Consider the following 17,430-nt stretch of genomic DNA (forward strand, 5'->3'; position numbering starts at 1 on the left):
AGTTGTAACATGACCTCACGGCTCCGAAATTCAATCCCTCTACCAATAAAAGCCAACACACCGTACGCCTTCTTAACAACCTTATCAATCTGGGTGCCAACTTTCAGGGATCTATGCACATGTACCCCGAGATCTCTCTGCTCGTCAACACTACTAAGAGTCCTTCCATTAGCCCTATATTCTGTACTCCTGTTACTCTTACCAAAGTGAATCACCTCACACTTTTCCGCATTAAACTCCATCTGCCACCTCTCGGCCCAGCTCTGCAGATCGGATAGATCGGGAGAAACTGTTCCCTTGCTGGGGAGTTTGGAATGAAGGGACATCATTGAAAATGGCAGCCAGATCTTTACAGAGTGAAATCAGGAAAACTTCTTTATGTAGAATGGTAATGTTAAATCTGAGATTAATAAAGGCTTGTTAACCGGAGGTATTCAGAAAAATGAGGCTAAGAGGTTTATGTGGGGTTGGGTTGGAGATCAGCCACTCTGATTGGTGGAGCTTGAGGATCTAACTGGCTCCTGTTGCAATGTTCAGAATGTTGTGGGTAATCAGAGCTCCATTTTACACTGAGCTGCTGTTAAAGGGATGGTGACAGGGTAATTAGTGGGATTACGGGGATAGAGCCCTGTCAGTACAGACTTGATGGGCCAAATGGCCTACTTCTGCACTGTAGGGAATCTGTGATTCGCTCTTTGTTACTCATTTCTGCCTCCAGACTGTTACCTCAAAGACTCATCAGCTGTTTAATACCTGGCTTCCTATTGAACCTAATGAGGAAATGCTTTTGGATTAATATTGGCTAGGAGCCTGGTGAACTGCCCTGCTGTGCCCAAGGGGACAGATAAGGCTTTGCTTTACTATCTCATCCGAGCAACTTCCACAGTGCAGCACTCCCTCAGCACTGACCCTCTGACAGTGCGGCACTCCCTCAGCACTGACCCTCTGACAGTGCGGCACTCTCTCAGCGCTGACCCTCTGACAGTGCGGCACTCCCTCAGCGCTGACCCTCTGACAGTGCGGCACTCCCTCAGCACTGACCCTCTGACAGTGCGGCACTCCCTCAGCACTGACCCTCTGACAGTGCGGCACTCTCTCAGCGCTGACCCTCTGACAGTGCGGCACTCTCTCAGTGCTGACCCTCTGACAGTGCGGCACTCTCTCAGTGCTGACCCTCTGACAGTGCGGCACTCTCTCAGCGCTGACCCTCTGACAGTGCGGCACTCCCTCAGCACTGACCCTCTGACAGTGCGGCACTCTCTCAGCACTGACCCTCTGACAGTGCGGCACTCTCTCAGCGCTGACCCTCTGACAGTGCGGCACTCCCTCAGTACTGACCCTCTGACAGTGCGGCACTCCCTCAGTACTGCACTGTCAGCCTAGATTATGAGCTCAAGTCCCTAAAGTGGGAAATTCTCAAGTCCCTAGGTGGGAAATCATATTGCAGCTATGTAAAACCTAGGTTGGGCTGCATTTGGAGTCTTGTGCGTAGTTCTAATCACCACATTACCAGGAGGATGTGGAAGCTTTAGATAGAGTGCAAAAAAGGTTCACCAGGATGTTGCCTGGCCTCGAGGGTGTTGGCTATGTGGAGACCTTGAATAAACTAGGATTATTTTCACTGGAAAGACGGAAGGTGAGGGGAGATCTATGAAATTATGAGAGGCAGAGACAGGGCTGAAACTCAGAGGCTTTTTCCCAGCTTGAAAGAGTGAATTACAAGGAGGCACAGGTTCAAGGTGAGAGGGGGAATGTTTAAGGGAGATGTGCGGGAGAAGATTTTCACACAGAGGGTGTTGGGTGCCTCGAACATGCAGTCAGCGCAGGTGGTGGAAGCAGGTGTATTAGCAACTTTTAAGAGGCATCTGGATGGGTACGTGAACAGGGAGGGAATAGAGGGATATCGATCGACTAAGGGCAGAAGGTTTTTAGTTTCGTTCGGGCATCATAATTGGCACAGGTTTGGAGGGCCGAAGGGCCTGTTCCCATGCTGTACTTTTCTTTTCTCTTTGCTATACAGGGCATTGGTGAGACCACATCTTAAATACTGTGTGCAGATTTGATCTCCTTATTTAAGGAAGGATGTAAATGTATTGGAGACGGTTCAGAGGAGTTTGACTAGATCGATAGCTGGAATGAGTGGGTTGCCTAATGAGGAAAGGTCGGATAGAATGGGCGCTGTTTTAAAACCCTTTTAAGACAGAGATGAGGAGAAAATTTTCTTTCAGAGGGCTGTGCAACACTTTGGAAGATGCCGGGGCGGGGTCACAGAGGCAGAGGTAGATAGATACTTCTCAGGCAAGAGAATCGAAAGTTGTCAGGGATAGATGGGAAAGTGGAATTTGAAACACAAACAGATCAGCCACCCTCTTCAACGACAGAGCAGGCTTGAGGAGCCAAATGGCCCACTCCTGCTCCTATTTTGGATGTTTGGAAATCTCGAGAGTGGGATGTGAGTTTTATTAATTGTACACTGAAAAAAAACCATTGTGAAAATAGTGTTTGGGGAAACATTTTCTGTTTATTAGCATTGTTCAGCAACATGCATCACGTGGAGAGGCTTGTGTATGAATTATTGGAATTTCACATTGAGTTGTCCTGATCAAAAGAACTATAGGAGGCTCTGCTCTTTAGTTTTTCACCTATTTTCTCTTGTTGCCTTTATTCACAGCTGAGATTCCAATGTTCCCTCCAAAGTTTGATCTAATCAACGATGCAAATCTTGGAAAGGTGAGAGTGGGTTTGTCTGGAGGGTGGGGGAGTGTTTGGAGGGAGGAGGTGGTGGGAGGGGGTAGGGTGAGTGTTGATTTGAACACTGACAATTCATCACAGTGACCTGGATTTCAGCCCAGGTCGATGCCCCAGACTGTGTTGCACTCAGACTGTCTGTCTGTACTTTCAGACTGGTTCCTTGTCTGACTCAGATTGCAGAATGGCTCTGGGTTGGAATTGGCCTGTGGATGATTGGGATAATACATGGAATTGGGTGCATTTGCACAGAAAGAGAGGAGGGAGAGCAATCATGCAGAGTGGGAGTGGGACCCAGTAATGCACTGGTTCCAAACAGCTGGTGTGCTGCGGCTCGCTGCAGGGGGGTTTTAAACAGTGCACACCACCCAAGAAAGAAATACCCAGACAGTGGGGTCTGGGAGTGTGGCAGTGAGGAGAGCAGGAGGAGGGGGAACTGCGAGGGTGGAGGTGAGGAGAGCAGGAGGAGGGGGAACCAGGAGTGTGGCGGTGAGGAGAGCAGGGAATGGGGGAACTGGGAATGTAGCGGTGAGGAGAGGAGGGGGAGGGGGAACCGGGGATGTAGCGGTGAGGAGAGCAGGGAATGGGGGAACTGGGAGTGTGGCAGTGAGGAGAGCAGGAGGAGGGGGAACTGGGAGTGTGGCGGTGAGGAGAGCAGGAAGTACGTAATGATGGAATGACAGAGAGCTGTTGATTCTCTTTCACATCAGTGTGTTTTTGACTTTAGAACCTGTGGGCTTTGAAATATTTTTGAGAACTAACTCCCCCTGTTCTTGAACTTATCGCTCCTGCTCTGCTCTGTTCGAAAGTGGAAGTTGACTTCTGCACAGCGTCTCTGACGGATCCCTGGCACTGAGCCCTGGCACTGAGCCCTGGCACTGAGCCCTGGCAGAGTTCTAGATTTTCACTGTGCTTTGTGCGAGAGGGGTTCTCCTGCGGTGCTGCTTCTGCACTCTCCATTGAGCCAGGGTTAATCCCCTGGTTTGATGGTGATGGTTGAGTGGGGGATGTGCTGGGCCGTGAGGTTACAGACTGTGCTGGAGTACGGTTTCACTGCTGCTGATGGCCCACAGCACCCCGTGGATGCCCAGTGTTGAGTTGCCAGATGTATTTGAAATCTAGCTTGGTTGTAGTGCCACACAACACGATGGAGAGTATTCTCAATGTGAAGACTGGCTCAGTCTATACTTGCTGAGTGTGTGTGTGGTTTTTTTTATTTCAGACAGTGACCAGTGCTGTTCACCACTTGTTGAGGATCACAAGGTCTCTGATCAAGTTTCAGGACATTATGCTGCGGGGAATGTACTGGATACTGTGAGTATTTGTGAAAAGCGACTTCGCTGATAGCGTTTCTCTGGTGGGGACAATTACCTTTATGCAAAGTACTGACATCATTACCCATCGGGGACAGAAACTCTCCCGTTTCACAGTGATTGAATTTCACAAGAGGTGTGCAGCCCGTTACAGCCAACTCCCAAACTGCTGCAAGCCCAAATTCACAAACATCGAAACTAGAAACAGCAGGAGGCCATTCGGCCCTTCAAGCTGTTCTGCCATTCATTTTGATCATGGCTGATCATCGAATTCAATATCCTGATCCTGCCTCCCCCCCATATCCCCCATATCCCTTTAGGCCCAAGAGCTATGTCTAATTTCTTCTTGAAATCAGCCAACGTTTTGGCCTCAACTATTTTCTGTGGGAGTGAATTCCACACATTCCCCACCCTCTGGGTGAAGACATTTCTCCTCACCTCAGTTCTAAAAGGTCCCTTATCCTCTGACTATGACCCCTGGTTCTGGACTCCCCCACCATCGGAAACGTTCTTTCTGAATCCACCCTATTGAATTTGGAGTGTTCTTTTCTGATTCTGTGCCAGAATGGTTTCTGACATTGAAGGTGCTAGCTAAATGCCATCTGAGGGGATGTACAACAACAGTTTTCATTTCAGTAGCACCTTTAATATGAGAAACATTAAGGAGCCCTTAGGAAGTTTTTTCAATCAAAGTTTGACACCGAGCTGCTTGAGGAAACATTAGGACAGAGGACAAAAACTTCGATCAAGGAAGTAGATTTGAAGGAACAACGTAACGGAGGGAGAGAGGTTAGGTTGGAAATTCCGGAGGTTAGGATCTAGGCAACAGAAGGCACAGCTGGCAGTGGTGGAGTGATTAAAACTGGGGCATGTTCAAGAGGCCTGAAATAGAAGAATCCGGATTTTCCAGCGGGTTGGAGGAGATTAGAGAGATAGGGAGGAGGCTAAGGGCCTGGAGGGATTTGAGAACAAGGATAAGAATTTTAAACTTTTGGTGTTAATTAACCAGTAATGATCGTAGGTCACAGGGTGATAGACGCACAGGATTTAGAGTGTTGGATCACCCAGCAGAGTGACAGGCTTATGGAGCGTGGAAGGTTAGAGGCCAACCTGGATAAAATTGGAACAGTCTACTTGTTCTAACTAGTTTTGTGCCCTTTTAACAATCCACATCTTCTCCAACAGGACCCAATAACACCATCTGGTCTGTTGTACTGAACAGTCAGATCAGACAGGGTCCAAGTTTGAGATTCATCCCACGCTGCGTTCACTGCTCTCACCCAGACTCATGAGTGGGATGGTGACACTGGATATGATTTGATTTATTATTGTCACATGTATTAGCATACAGTGAAAAGTATTGGTTCTTGTGCGCTATACAGACAAAGCATACTGTTTATAAAGAAGGAAAGGAGAGAGTGCAGAATGCAGTGTTATAGTCACAGCGAGGGTGTAGAGAGAGGTTGGAAATCAGCCGGGGATTAAGCCCTCGATTGTGAAGCAGTGATCTGTGTGAGGAAGATTCTCTGGAGGTATTGTGAGAAGCAGGTTAGATTTGATTGTAATACTCCACCATGTTTAACATAGAAACATAGAAGATAGGAGCAGGAGGCCATTCAGCCCTTTGAGCTGCTCCACCATTCATTACGATCACAGCTGATCATCCAACTCAATATCCTAATCCTGCTCTCTCCCCATAACCTTTGATCTCATTCACTCCAAGTGTTATATCCAGTCGTGTCTTGGATACGTTCGATGTTTTAACATTAGCTACTCCCTGTGGTAATGAATTCCACAGGCTCATCACTCTTTGGGTGAAGAAATGTCTCCTCACCTCCATCCTAAATGGTCTACCCCAAATCCTCAAGACTGTGACCCCTGCTGATAGGCAATTGATAAGCATCATGTATGTACACACTTATTTGGGTCAAGGTTACCATACTCCAGTTAGACTGTACCTTGAATAATTAGCACAGCTTTAGTTGCAAAGAAACAGGAAAGGCATTCAAATAGTGGAGACAGAGCAGAGCAAGAAAACAAAGCCCAGTGTCAGGGCCTGAGGAGAAAGAATTAAAGAAACTTAGCGTCTTCAGCCTGGAGATGAAGCTTCTGAGGGGATTCCATAGAGGAACTGAGTATCGGAATAAGATAACCCAGAACATTGCTTTAAATGAAATTGTGGGAATCAAACCAGAGAATACAGATTCAGAATGTTAGAAGGTAAAATGTTAGGATTGGTGAAAGGAATTCCTTCTTCAGACAAAGAATTAGCAATGTGTGGAATGAATGCCTTGGTTAGGGTACCAGGGGAAGGTTAAGACAATGATATTCCTCGTTTGACTATCTTGTGATTCGTAACTTGAGTAATTTGGGTTTTCATCTGTTGTTAAAGCTGACTGAAAATAATAAACTTGTGTAATTAAAAATTAGACACTGACAGAGTCTAACCAACTGGCTTTTTAATCCTTGGTGACAAATTGGTAGATTTAGTAATAGACTAGCGATCACTTGATGAACTGATTGATTGACAGATGAATGGTTATTTTTTCCCCCAGTGTGATTCTGAGGGAAGATTGCAGGAAAACTCTTCAGCAACTTACAACTTTGAAACTGAAACTGAGTTTCTGTCAGAACACCATGGTGAAAATCCAGACGCTGTGAGTATTAATGATATTTCCAATCTCCAGCAAGAATATAGGAATTAGCAGACGACAAAGATTAATATTTATCCGCTCCTCCTCCCACCATCCTGGTAGTCACATGATGCAATGACAATGGAGTCATTGACTAATCCCAGTGATCAATTTCTATCTGCGAGTCTCCAGCAGTCCCAGACACGGAGCGGGGTTTTCCAGCCACACTCTCCCCAAAATCCCACCTGAAGTCCCTGGACCTTTCCACGGTCCACCCCTTGCCTGCTACGATTCCCAAGGTGTGCAGAACAGGAGAATTTGGCCTACAGGTTTTATTTTATTAATTCAGGGGATGTGGGCGTGGCTGGCTGGGCCAACGTTTATTGCTGATCCCTAATTGCCCTAGAACTGTGGCTCTGGAGTCACAGACGAGGTAAGGATGGCAGAGATTTCCTTCCCTGAAGGAAATTAGTGAACGAGATGGGTCATTACAAGAAAGAATTTTAACAATTTTACAACAAACATTAGACTTTAATTCCAGATTTTTATTGAATTCAAATTTCATTATCCACCCTGGTGGGATTTGAACCAGGGTCCCCCGAGCATTACCCTGGATCTCTAGATTACTAGTCTGGTGACAATACCACTGTGACACTGCCTCCCTAGTGTGTGAGGCCCAAAGTCACTTGTGCCCACCCACGCACATTGCCCTCACTGCACGTCATGTTACAAACTGGACCTCAGGTTAATCTTGTCTTCTATTCCTCGCTGTACACAATAAGAAATCTCACAACTCCAGGTTAAAGGCCAACAGGTTTATTTGGTATCACAAACTTTCGGAGCGCTGCTCCTTCATGAGGTGAGTGAAGAGTTAGGTTCACAAACATATACAGGTACAAACTCAACTTACAAAATAAAATGGTTGGAATGGGAGTCTTAACAGGTGATCAAGTCTTTGCAGGTGCAGACAATGCAAGCGGAGAGTTAATCACAAGTTAAAGAGGTGTGAATTGTCTCAAGCCAGGACAGTTAATAAGATTTTGCAAGCTCGTGCTGCCAAATAAACCTGTTGGACTTTAACCTGGTGTTGTGAGACTTCTTACTGCGCTCATCCTAGTCTAACAGCGGCATCTCCCCATCTTTGCACACAACGGTTCAAATCTTTAGGAGATATTTTTCATTTTGGGTACAATCAGTGATTCGGCCACAAATTCAAGTATTTTTTAAACTTGAGTTCCCACCGAAACTTATTTGCATATCTCTGATTACAAACCCACCATGAACCAACCCTGGATACAAACAAATTACTGCAGATGCTGGAACCTGAAACCAAAAGAGAAAATGCTGGAAAATCTCAGCAATGGGTCATCGGGACTCGAAACGTTGGCTCTTTTCTCTCCTTACAGATGCTGCCAGACCTGCTGAGATTTTCCAGCATTTTCTCTTTTGGTGACAAGATTGGACAGTGTTTTAGAACTTCTAAAAATGTTGCTTGAGGAAGTATTCTGTGATTTTCCAGCAATGAATGTTAGGATTATAGATATCACAAAAAAATCATTTTAATCAGTGTCACTTCCCACTTGATAATCAGTCTGAGTTTAAATAATTGAAAATGATTTGAATGCTACAGAATCATACTGAGTTACTGCACGCCACTTCTTAGTAAATCAAAAAGAGTTTATATTCATCAGCTTTTGAAAGGTTAGTGTCCTTGCACCTGAAAGAAATCTATAACTTAATTTGATGAGACGGTTTGATATTCCACAAGCACGCACAATGGCTGGAATTTTACCGGCACACCCTGCCCGAAATCAGGGTGGTCTAGGCTTACAGAATGGAGTTCTCCCTTGGCCTCAGGCAGGATCTTACGACTCTCATCTGAGCGAGATTGTAAAGTCCTGTCAATTAGTGGAGACTTGCCGTGGTGATTAATTTGATCTACGGGTGGTGTCATGGTGGCGTCTGATGTTCGTGGTGCAGGTTTCCAGTGTAAACCATGTTATTTAAATTAATTTCAGTAAAGCGTTTGATAAGATTTCATAAAGTGTTTGATTGTGGGCCGAAGGGCCTGTTCCGCGCTGTAATGTTCTAAGATTCCCCATGGTAGGCTACTGCAGAAAATACAGATGCATGGGATTGAGGGTGATTTAGCAGTTTGGATCAGGAATTGGCTAGCTGATAGAAGACAGAGGGTGGTGGTTGATGGGGAATATTCATCCTGGAGTTCAGTTACAAGTGGTGTACCTCAAGGATCTGTTTTGGGGCCACTGCTGTTTGTCATTTTTATAAATGTTCTAGATGAGGGTGTAGAAGGATGGGTTAGTAAATTTGCAGATGACACTAAAGTCGGAGGAGTTATGGACAGTGCGGAAGGATGTTGCAGTTTGCAGAGGGACATAGATAAGCTGCAGAGCTGGGCCGAGAGGTGGCAAATGGAGTTTAATGCGGAAAAGTGTGAGGTGATTCACTTTGGAAGGAGTAACAGGAATACAGAGTACTGGGCTAATGGAAAAAGACTCTAGGTAGTGTGGATGAGCAGAGAGGTACATGTGCATAGCTCCCTGAAAGTTGGCACCCAGGTTGATAAGGTTGTTAAGATGGCATATGGTGTGTTAGCTTTTATTGGTAGAGGGATTGAATTTCAGAGCCGTGAGATCACGTTGCAGTTGTACAAAACTCTGGTGCGGCCGCACTTGGAGTATTGCGTACAGTTCTGGTCACTGCATTATAGGAAAAATGTGGAAGCATTGGAAAGGGTGCAGAGGAGGTTTACCAGGATGTTGCCTGGTATGGTGGGAGGGTCTTAAGAGGAAAGGCTGAGGCACTTGAGGTTGTTTTCGTTAGAGAGAAGAAGGTTAAGAGGTGACTTAATTGAGGCATAAAAGATGATCAGAGGATTGGATAGGGTGGACAGTGAGAGCCTTTTTCCTCGGATGGTGATGGCTAACACGAGGGGGCATAACTTTAAATTAAGAGGTGATAATTATAGGACAGATGTCAGAGGTAGGTTCTTTACTCAGAGGGTAGTAAGGGTGTGGAATGCCCTGCCTGCAGCAGTTGTGGACTTGCCAACTTTAAGGGCGTTCAAATGGTCAGTGGATAGACATATGGATAACACTGGAATAGTTTAGGTTAGAGGGTCATTAGATTGGTTCCGCTGGTTGGCGCAACATCGAGGGCCAAAGGGCCTGTACTGCGCTGTAATGTTCTATGTTCTATTTGATGGCGGAATTCAAGTTGAAACATGGGATGTAAATTGTGCTTTAAATTCCACAATCTTTTGTGTTTTTTTTCTAATTTAGCCACAAAGTTAGAGCTCCTGAACTCCTGTATCTTATACCCACCTATCTCAGCCACTATATATAGTAGGGACATTTGTGGATTGGATGCACTGTGACACTCCCTCAGCACTGACCCTCTGACAGTGCGGCACTCCCTCAGCACTGACCCTCTGACAGTGCGGCACTCCCTCGGCACTGACCCGCTGACAGTGCGGCACTCCCTCAGCACTGACCCTCTGACAGTGCGACGCTCCCTCAGCACTGACCCTCTGACAGTGCGACGCTCCCTCAGCACTGACCCTCTGACAGTGCGGCACTCCCTCAGCCCTGCACTGTGACTATTAGCCTAATTTATGAACTCAAGCCTTTCTGGTGTTGAGTTGAATCCATGAGCTTCTGACTCAAAGGTGATTATGGAGCGCTCTGAGCTCTGACTGTCACAAAAGCAGAATATTCATTGTTAAACCTTCACTCCTAGATATGGGCCATTGGCTGAGGTGCATCTGCCGGAAGTAAATAATCTCCATCACAAGATGAAGTCGGTGAGTCACTCAATGTGCTGCAGGATTTGGTATCGAGACAGGTGAATGGAGTTCGTATACAGATCGGCCAAGATCAGACTCAATGGTGGGAAAGGCTCGAGGGGCTGAATGGCCTTTTCTTGTTTCTATGTCTAGAAAGGTTACAGGATAATCTCTTTGTGGGATTTAAATAATGAATTCTTTGATTATTCCTTCGATGTTAATCAGAAGCAATTGAGGTAAATGGAGCTCGGAGGAATACCAATAAAATGTTTTATTCTCTGAGAGAGAGATTTTCAGGGTCGGACAGAGGGAGGACATGTCCTTTTTCCCCTGGTGCTCTGCCACTTTTCTTTCGGCTCACGTCTAACCCTTGACGCTCCCTGTGATGCCTTTATCTTGTGGCTTGCTGTCTGGACCTTTTTGTTTCTTAAAAATTAGAGAGAGAGGGAGAGATCTGTTCAATAGAAACTGAACCATACAGGCTGTCCAAGTTGTAATTGGAAGCAGAATGGGAGGGATTTTCCAGCCACGCTGATCTCAAGGTTGGAAAATCCCATCTGAGGTCAATGGGCCTTTGCGTGGTCCGTGTGCCGCCTGCAAAAATTCCTGTCACGGACGGGACAGTAACGTTCTGCCCAATGTGTGAGTTAAGACACCCGTGAGGTCCCCTGTACCTGTCTCCTGTTGGATGGGACAGTGCAGAGTTAAATTTCCTCTCTAGCTAACTCATGCTGCACCTATCCTGAAATACTGAAATGTAATATTATTATCTACAGCCAGAAAAACATGTGAAAAATGGAGTGTAAGTTTAATTTTTTCTGCTCTAGGCTCTGGAATTTGTGCTGACTAGCACACAGAGTGTTCAAAGTGACCAGGAGCAACTGGATGTAATAGCAGCTGAATGGTCCAAGAGCAGTGACACACACCACGAGGACAGCACGTGAGCACAGTTTATTCCAGCAGCTGGAACCATAGAGGATTACGGCCCTGAGGGAGCTCATTCGGCCCACTCAATCTCTACTGGCTCTTTGCTAGTGCAATCCCAAACTAACCCCAGTTCTCATGGTCCTGTGTTAACCCTAACCTACTCCCACAGTGGAAAATGAAAGTGAGGTTATTCACTTTGGTCGTATGAAGAGAATAGCAGAACTTTTTTTTTTAAGGGCATGAAACTTGTAAATGTTGATATTCAGAGAAACGTGGGTGTAGCTGCACATGGAACACAAAATATTAGCATGGAAGCCCAGCAAGTCATTTGTTTGGGAAATAGCGTTAAGAAGATATGAACTAAGAGCAGGAGTTGGCCATTTGGCCCCTCGAGCCTGCTCCGCCATTCAATAAGATCATGGCTGATCTTCTCATGGTCTCAGCTCCACTTACCCACCCGCTCACCATAACCCTTAATTCCTCTACTGTTCAAAAAATTATCTATCTTTGCCTTAAAAACATTCAAGGAGATAACCTCAACTGCTTCACTGGGCAGGGAATTCCACAGATTCACAACCCTTTGGGTGAAGAAGTTCCTCCTGAACTCAGTCCTAAATCTGCTCCCTCTTAGTTTGAGGCCATGCCCCCTAGTTCTAGTTTCACCCACCAGTGGAAACAACTCTCTGCTTCTATCTTGTTTATTTTCTTTATAATCTTATATGTTTCTATACGATCTCCCCTCATTCTTCTGAATTCCAATGAACATAGTCCCAGTCTACTCAGTTTATTCTCAAAAGCCAATCTTCTCAACTCTGGAATCAATCTAGTGAATCTCTCGGCACCCTCTCCAGTGCCAGTATATCCTTTCTCAAGTAAGGAGACCAAAACTGTACACAGTACTCCAGGTGTGGCCTCACCAGCATCTTATACAGCTGCAATATAACCTCACTGTTTTTAAACTCCATCCCTCTAGCAATGAAGGACAAAATTCCATTTTCCATTAATTATCTGCTGCATCTGCAAACCAACTTTTTGTGATTCATGCACAAGGACACCCAGGTCCCTCTGCACAGCAGCATGCTGCAATTTTTTTAGTATTTTAATAATATTCCATTTTGCTGTTATTACTACCAAATGGATGACCTAACATTTACCAACATTGTATTCCATCTGCCAGACCCTTGCCCACTCACTTAGACTATCTATATCCCTATGAAGACTTTCAGCATCATCTACACACTTTGCTCTGCCACTCATCTTAGTGTCATCTGTGAATTTTGACACACTACACTTGGTCCCCAACTCCAAATCTTCCATGTAAATTGTAAACAATTGGGGTCCCAATACTGATCCATGAGGCACACCACTAGTCTCTGATCGTCAACCAGAAAAACACCCATTTATCCCCACTCTTTGCTTTCTGTGAGTTAACCAATCCTCTATCTATGCAAATACATTACCTGTAACACTGTGCACCTTTGTCTTATGCAACAGTCTTTGGTGAAGCACCTTGTCAAATGTGTTCTGGAAATTCAGATACACACATCCACAGGTTCCCCATTTTCCACTGTACATGTAATATTCCCAAAGAATTCCATCAAATTAGTCAAACATGACCTGCCCTACATGAACCCATGCTGTGTCTTCCCAATGGGACAATTTATATCCAAAAGTCTTGCCATTTCTTCCTTGATGATAGATTCAAACTAACTGGCCTATAGTTACCTGCCTTTTGTCTCCCTCCTTTTTTAAACAGTGGTGTCACATTTGCTGTTTTCTAGTCTGCGGGAATCACCCCAGAGTCCAGCAAATTTTCTTAAATTACCACGAGTGCATTTGCTATTTCCCCTGCCATTTCTTTTAGTACCCTGGGATGCATTCCATCAGGGTCAGGAGACTTGTCTACCTTAAGCCCCATTAGCTTACCTAACTCTGCTTCTTTAGTGATAATAGTTTCTAGGTTCTCACCTGCCACAGCCACCTTGTCATCAATTTTTGGCATGTTATTTGCATCTTCCACTGTGAAGACTGACACAAAATATCTGTTCAATGCCTCAGCCATTTCCTCATTTCCCTTTATTATGTTTACCTTGGCCACTCTTTTTATAGAAACTTTTGCTATCTGTTTTTATATTCTGAGCTAATTTACTCTCATAATCCATCTTACTTTTCTTTATGGTTTTTCTCGTGCCTTTCTGTTGATCTTTAAGGATTTCCCAATCCTCTAGTTTCCTACTAATCTTTGCCACTTTGTGTGCATTTTCTTTGAATTTGATATTCTCCTTTATTTCCTTAGATATCCAGGGCTGATTATCCCTTTTCCACAGTCCTTCTTTATCACCGGTATACGCTTTTGCTGAGCATTGTAAGAAATCATTTTGAAAACCCTCCATTGTTCCTTGGTTGTCCCACTATAAAGTTTTGCTAAAACAAAATTTCTCTTCTTACAGATGCTGTCAGACCTGCTGAGATTTTCCAGCATTTTCTCTATTGTGTAAAGTTTTTGTTCCTAGTCTACCTTAGCCAACTTCTCCCTCATCCCATTGTAACATGTTAACCTTTGTTGAAAGGAGATTGGAGTACAAGAATAAAGAAGTCTTAGAGTCGTAGAGATTTCCAGCATGGAAACAGGCTCCTCAGCCCAACTTGTCCATGCAGCCCAGTTTTAAACTAATCCCAATTGCCCACATTTGGCCCATATCCTTCTATACCCATCTTACCCATGTAACTGTATAAATGCTTTTTAAAAAACAAAATTGTACCCACCTCTACTATTACTTCTGGCAGCTTGTTCCAGACACTCACCACCCTCTGTGTGAAAAACTTGCCCCTCTGGACCCTTTTGTATCTCTCCCCTCCCACCTTAAACCTATGCCCTCTAGTTTTAGACTCCCCTACCTTTGGGAAAAGATATTGACTATCTACCTTATCTATGCCCCTCATTATTGTATAGACTTCAGCCTCCTGCGGTCCAGGGAAAAAATCCCTGTCTATCCAGCCTCTCCTTATTGCTCAAACCATCAAGTCCTGGTAGCATCCTAGTAAATCTTTCCTGCACTCTTTCTAGTTTAATAACATCTTTTCTACAAAAGGGTGGCCAGACCTCTGCACAGTATTCCAAGTGTGACCTTACCAATATCTTGTACAACTTCAACAAGACGTCCCAACTCCTGTATTCAATGTTCTGACCAATGAAACCAAGCATGCCAAATGCCTTCTTCACCACTCTGTCCACTTGTGACTCCACTTTCAAGGAGCTATGAACCTGTACCCCTAGATCTTTGTTCTGTAACTCTCCCCAACGCCCTACCATTAACTGTATAAGTCCTGCCCTGATTCAGTCTACCAAAATGCATCACCTCACATTTATCTAAACTAAATTCCACTTTGCCATTCGTCAGCCCGCTGGCCCAATTGATCAAGATCCCATTGCAATCCTAGATAATCTCCTTCACTGTCCATTTGCTCGAGTTGTACAGGGCTATGGTGAGATGACGCTTGAAATACTGTATGCAACCTTGCTCTCTATTAAAAGAAAGATATTCTTGCATTAAAGGTGATACAATAAAAGTTTATTTATTTGTCACAAATAGGCTTGCATTCACACTGCAATGAAGTTACTGTGACAATCCCCTAGTCGCCACATTCCAGCGTGTGTTCGGATGCACCGAGGGAGAATTTAGCACGGCCAATGCACCTTAATCAGCACATCTTTGGACTGTGGGATGAAACCAGAGCACCCAGAGGAAACCCACTCAGACATGGGGAGAACATGCAAGCTTCACGGTTCCCCAAGCCGGGAATCGAACCCAGGTCTCCGTTGCTGTGAAGCAGCAGTGCTAACCACAGTACCACCTTGCTGAAGGATGCAGGTTCGCTAGATTGGACCGTGTGTTGAGAGCGTTGTTCTTTGACAAAAGGCCAATTACATTGGCTCCGACGTTTAGAAGAATAAGAAGTGATCTCATTGGAACATTCAAGATTGTGAAGGGGTTGGACAGGGATGACTGAGAGGATGTTTCCCTTAGCTGGGGAATCTAGAACAAGGAGACATTTATCAGGATAAAGGATCAATCGGTTAGGACTGAAATAAGGAATTTCTTCATTCAAAAGTTTGTGAATGTTTGGAATTCTCTAACACAAAGGATGGATGCTCCATCTTTGAATATATTAAACGCTGGGGAAGGCAGATTCGTGGTCTCTTGGGGAGTCAAAGGATATGGAGAGTGGCCAGAAGTGGAACCCAAGATCAGCCATGATTGCTTTGAGCAGGCTCGATGGATCTATTTATTTTCCTGTTTCTTATGTTCTTTCTTAACAGTCCCCATCTCTTTCTCTTTCCCTGTTGTTCTGTGTCAATCCTGAGCTACTCACACAGGTAGTCTGTCTGCTGCAGCAACCCTGTACCTTCCTCTGCTCCGCTCTGTTTGTTTCTGTAAAGGTGTAATGATCCCTGCCTCAAACATTCCCTGTGGCCAAGCACGTTCCAATGCTGAAAGATATTTCTCCTCATGTCTGTTCCATCCTCACTCTGACAGTTTTAAATTAATGAATGTTTCTCACTGACCTCCCAGCTATAGGAAAAAGTCTTGCCAGGTACACAGTTTTAAAAAAATCTTCAATAACCGTGAAAACTTATATTAAATCTCTGCTGGTGTGGGCTCAGTCCCTGTGCCTCTTGTATAGTTCCACATCGCTGGCATCTCATTGAAGAATCCATGTGGTGCACTTTCTGTAACTAGAATGTCAAATCGGCACAGTTTCCGGGGATTCAGATCAGGTTTTTCCCAGTTGGAGGGATCTAGGCAAGGAATTCCAGTGAGCAAAGCTTAGAGACCAAGAGCGAAGTTTATCAACAATGAATGAGATGATCATAGAATCCCCATTCAGCCTATTGAGTCTGTACCAACTCCCTGACTGGGCATCTGTAACCTCACGTATTTACCCCACTAATCCATCTAACCTGCACATCATGGGACACGAAGGGGCAATTTAGCATGGCCAATCCACCTAACCTGCACATTTTTGGACTGTGGGAGGAAACCGGAACACCCAGAGGAAACCCACGCAGACATAGGGAGAACATGCAAACTCCACACAGACAGTGAGTCAAGGCTGGAATTGAACCTGTTCCTTGCTGTGAGGCAGCAGTGCTAACCATTGTGCTACGGTGCCATTCTAGATTATGGTCTGACAGGTTCAACTTTCAGATGGATGTTAAAGACATCTGTATGTGTTGTCTTGCCAGCTACTACATCATGGTTTAATTTTGAAGTATAAAAAAGGAATTTTACAGCCTCGCTCATCCTGAAACTGGAAAATTCCACCCGAGGTCAATGGACCTTCCCATAGTCCGCCCCTTGCCCACTCCGATTCCCATGGTGGGTGGGCCAGTAAAATTCCGGCCAAAGGATTCGTATTAATCTCAACAATGAAAGTCTCCTGAAATTGCTGCTTGACATTTGTCTCTCCCAAATTTCCCTTCCAGTTCAAGTGAATTGAAGGTTTTATTGGTGGGTGTTGGATGAAAAGAGAAGCTGCTTTCATTACAATTATCCACAATTCTCTCAATCAGTTTGATATTGAAGAGATCGCTGTCACTGGCAACATGAGTTAAAGCCCCAAGTGTAGATCAAAGTCAATTTCTTAACAATTACGAGAGACTAATTTGGTTAGGATTATATATTCGCTGGGATTTAGAAGAGTGCGAGGGGATCTCATAGAAACTTATAAAATTCTAACAGGGTTAGGCAGGATAGATTCAGAAAGAATGTTCCCATGTTGGGGGAATCCAGAAGGAGGGGTTATAGTTTGAGGATAAGGGGTAAACCTTTTAGAACTGAGGTGAGAAATTTCTTCACCCAGAGGGTGGTGAATGTATGGAATTCACTCCCACAGAAAGCAACTGAGGCCAAAACATTTTCTGATTTCAAGAAGAAATTAGATCTAGCTCTTGGGGCTAAAGGGATCAAGGGACATGGGGGAAGGGGGATCAGGATATTGA

The 17,430-nt window shown here is 44.8% G+C and overlaps 1 protein-coding gene across 1 annotated transcript in view; it reads left to right on the top strand.

Annotated features, from left to right (window-relative positions):
- The window catches only part of LOC145356826 (serine/threonine-protein kinase TBK1-like), a 56,482-nt gene that overhangs the window by 26,763 nt on the left and 12,289 nt on the right, over positions 1-17,430 (top strand). The window contains exons 10-14 of the mRNA XM_080209735.1: positions 2,672-2,730; positions 3,971-4,062; positions 6,617-6,718; positions 10,454-10,517; positions 11,327-11,439. Of these exons, the coding sequence (XP_080065861.1) occupies positions 2,672-2,730; positions 3,971-4,062; positions 6,617-6,718; positions 10,454-10,517; positions 11,327-11,439 (430 nt within the window). The remainder of the gene's footprint in view (positions 1-2,671; positions 2,731-3,970; positions 4,063-6,616; positions 6,719-10,453; positions 10,518-11,326; positions 11,440-17,430) is intronic.

Source organism: Carcharhinus amblyrhynchos, chromosome 22, assembly GCF_965287045.1.
Source record: "Carcharhinus amblyrhynchos chromosome 22, sCarAmb.v2.hapA, whole genome shotgun sequence".
NCBI lineage: Eukaryota > Metazoa > Chordata > Chondrichthyes > Carcharhiniformes > Carcharhinidae > Carcharhinus > Carcharhinus amblyrhynchos.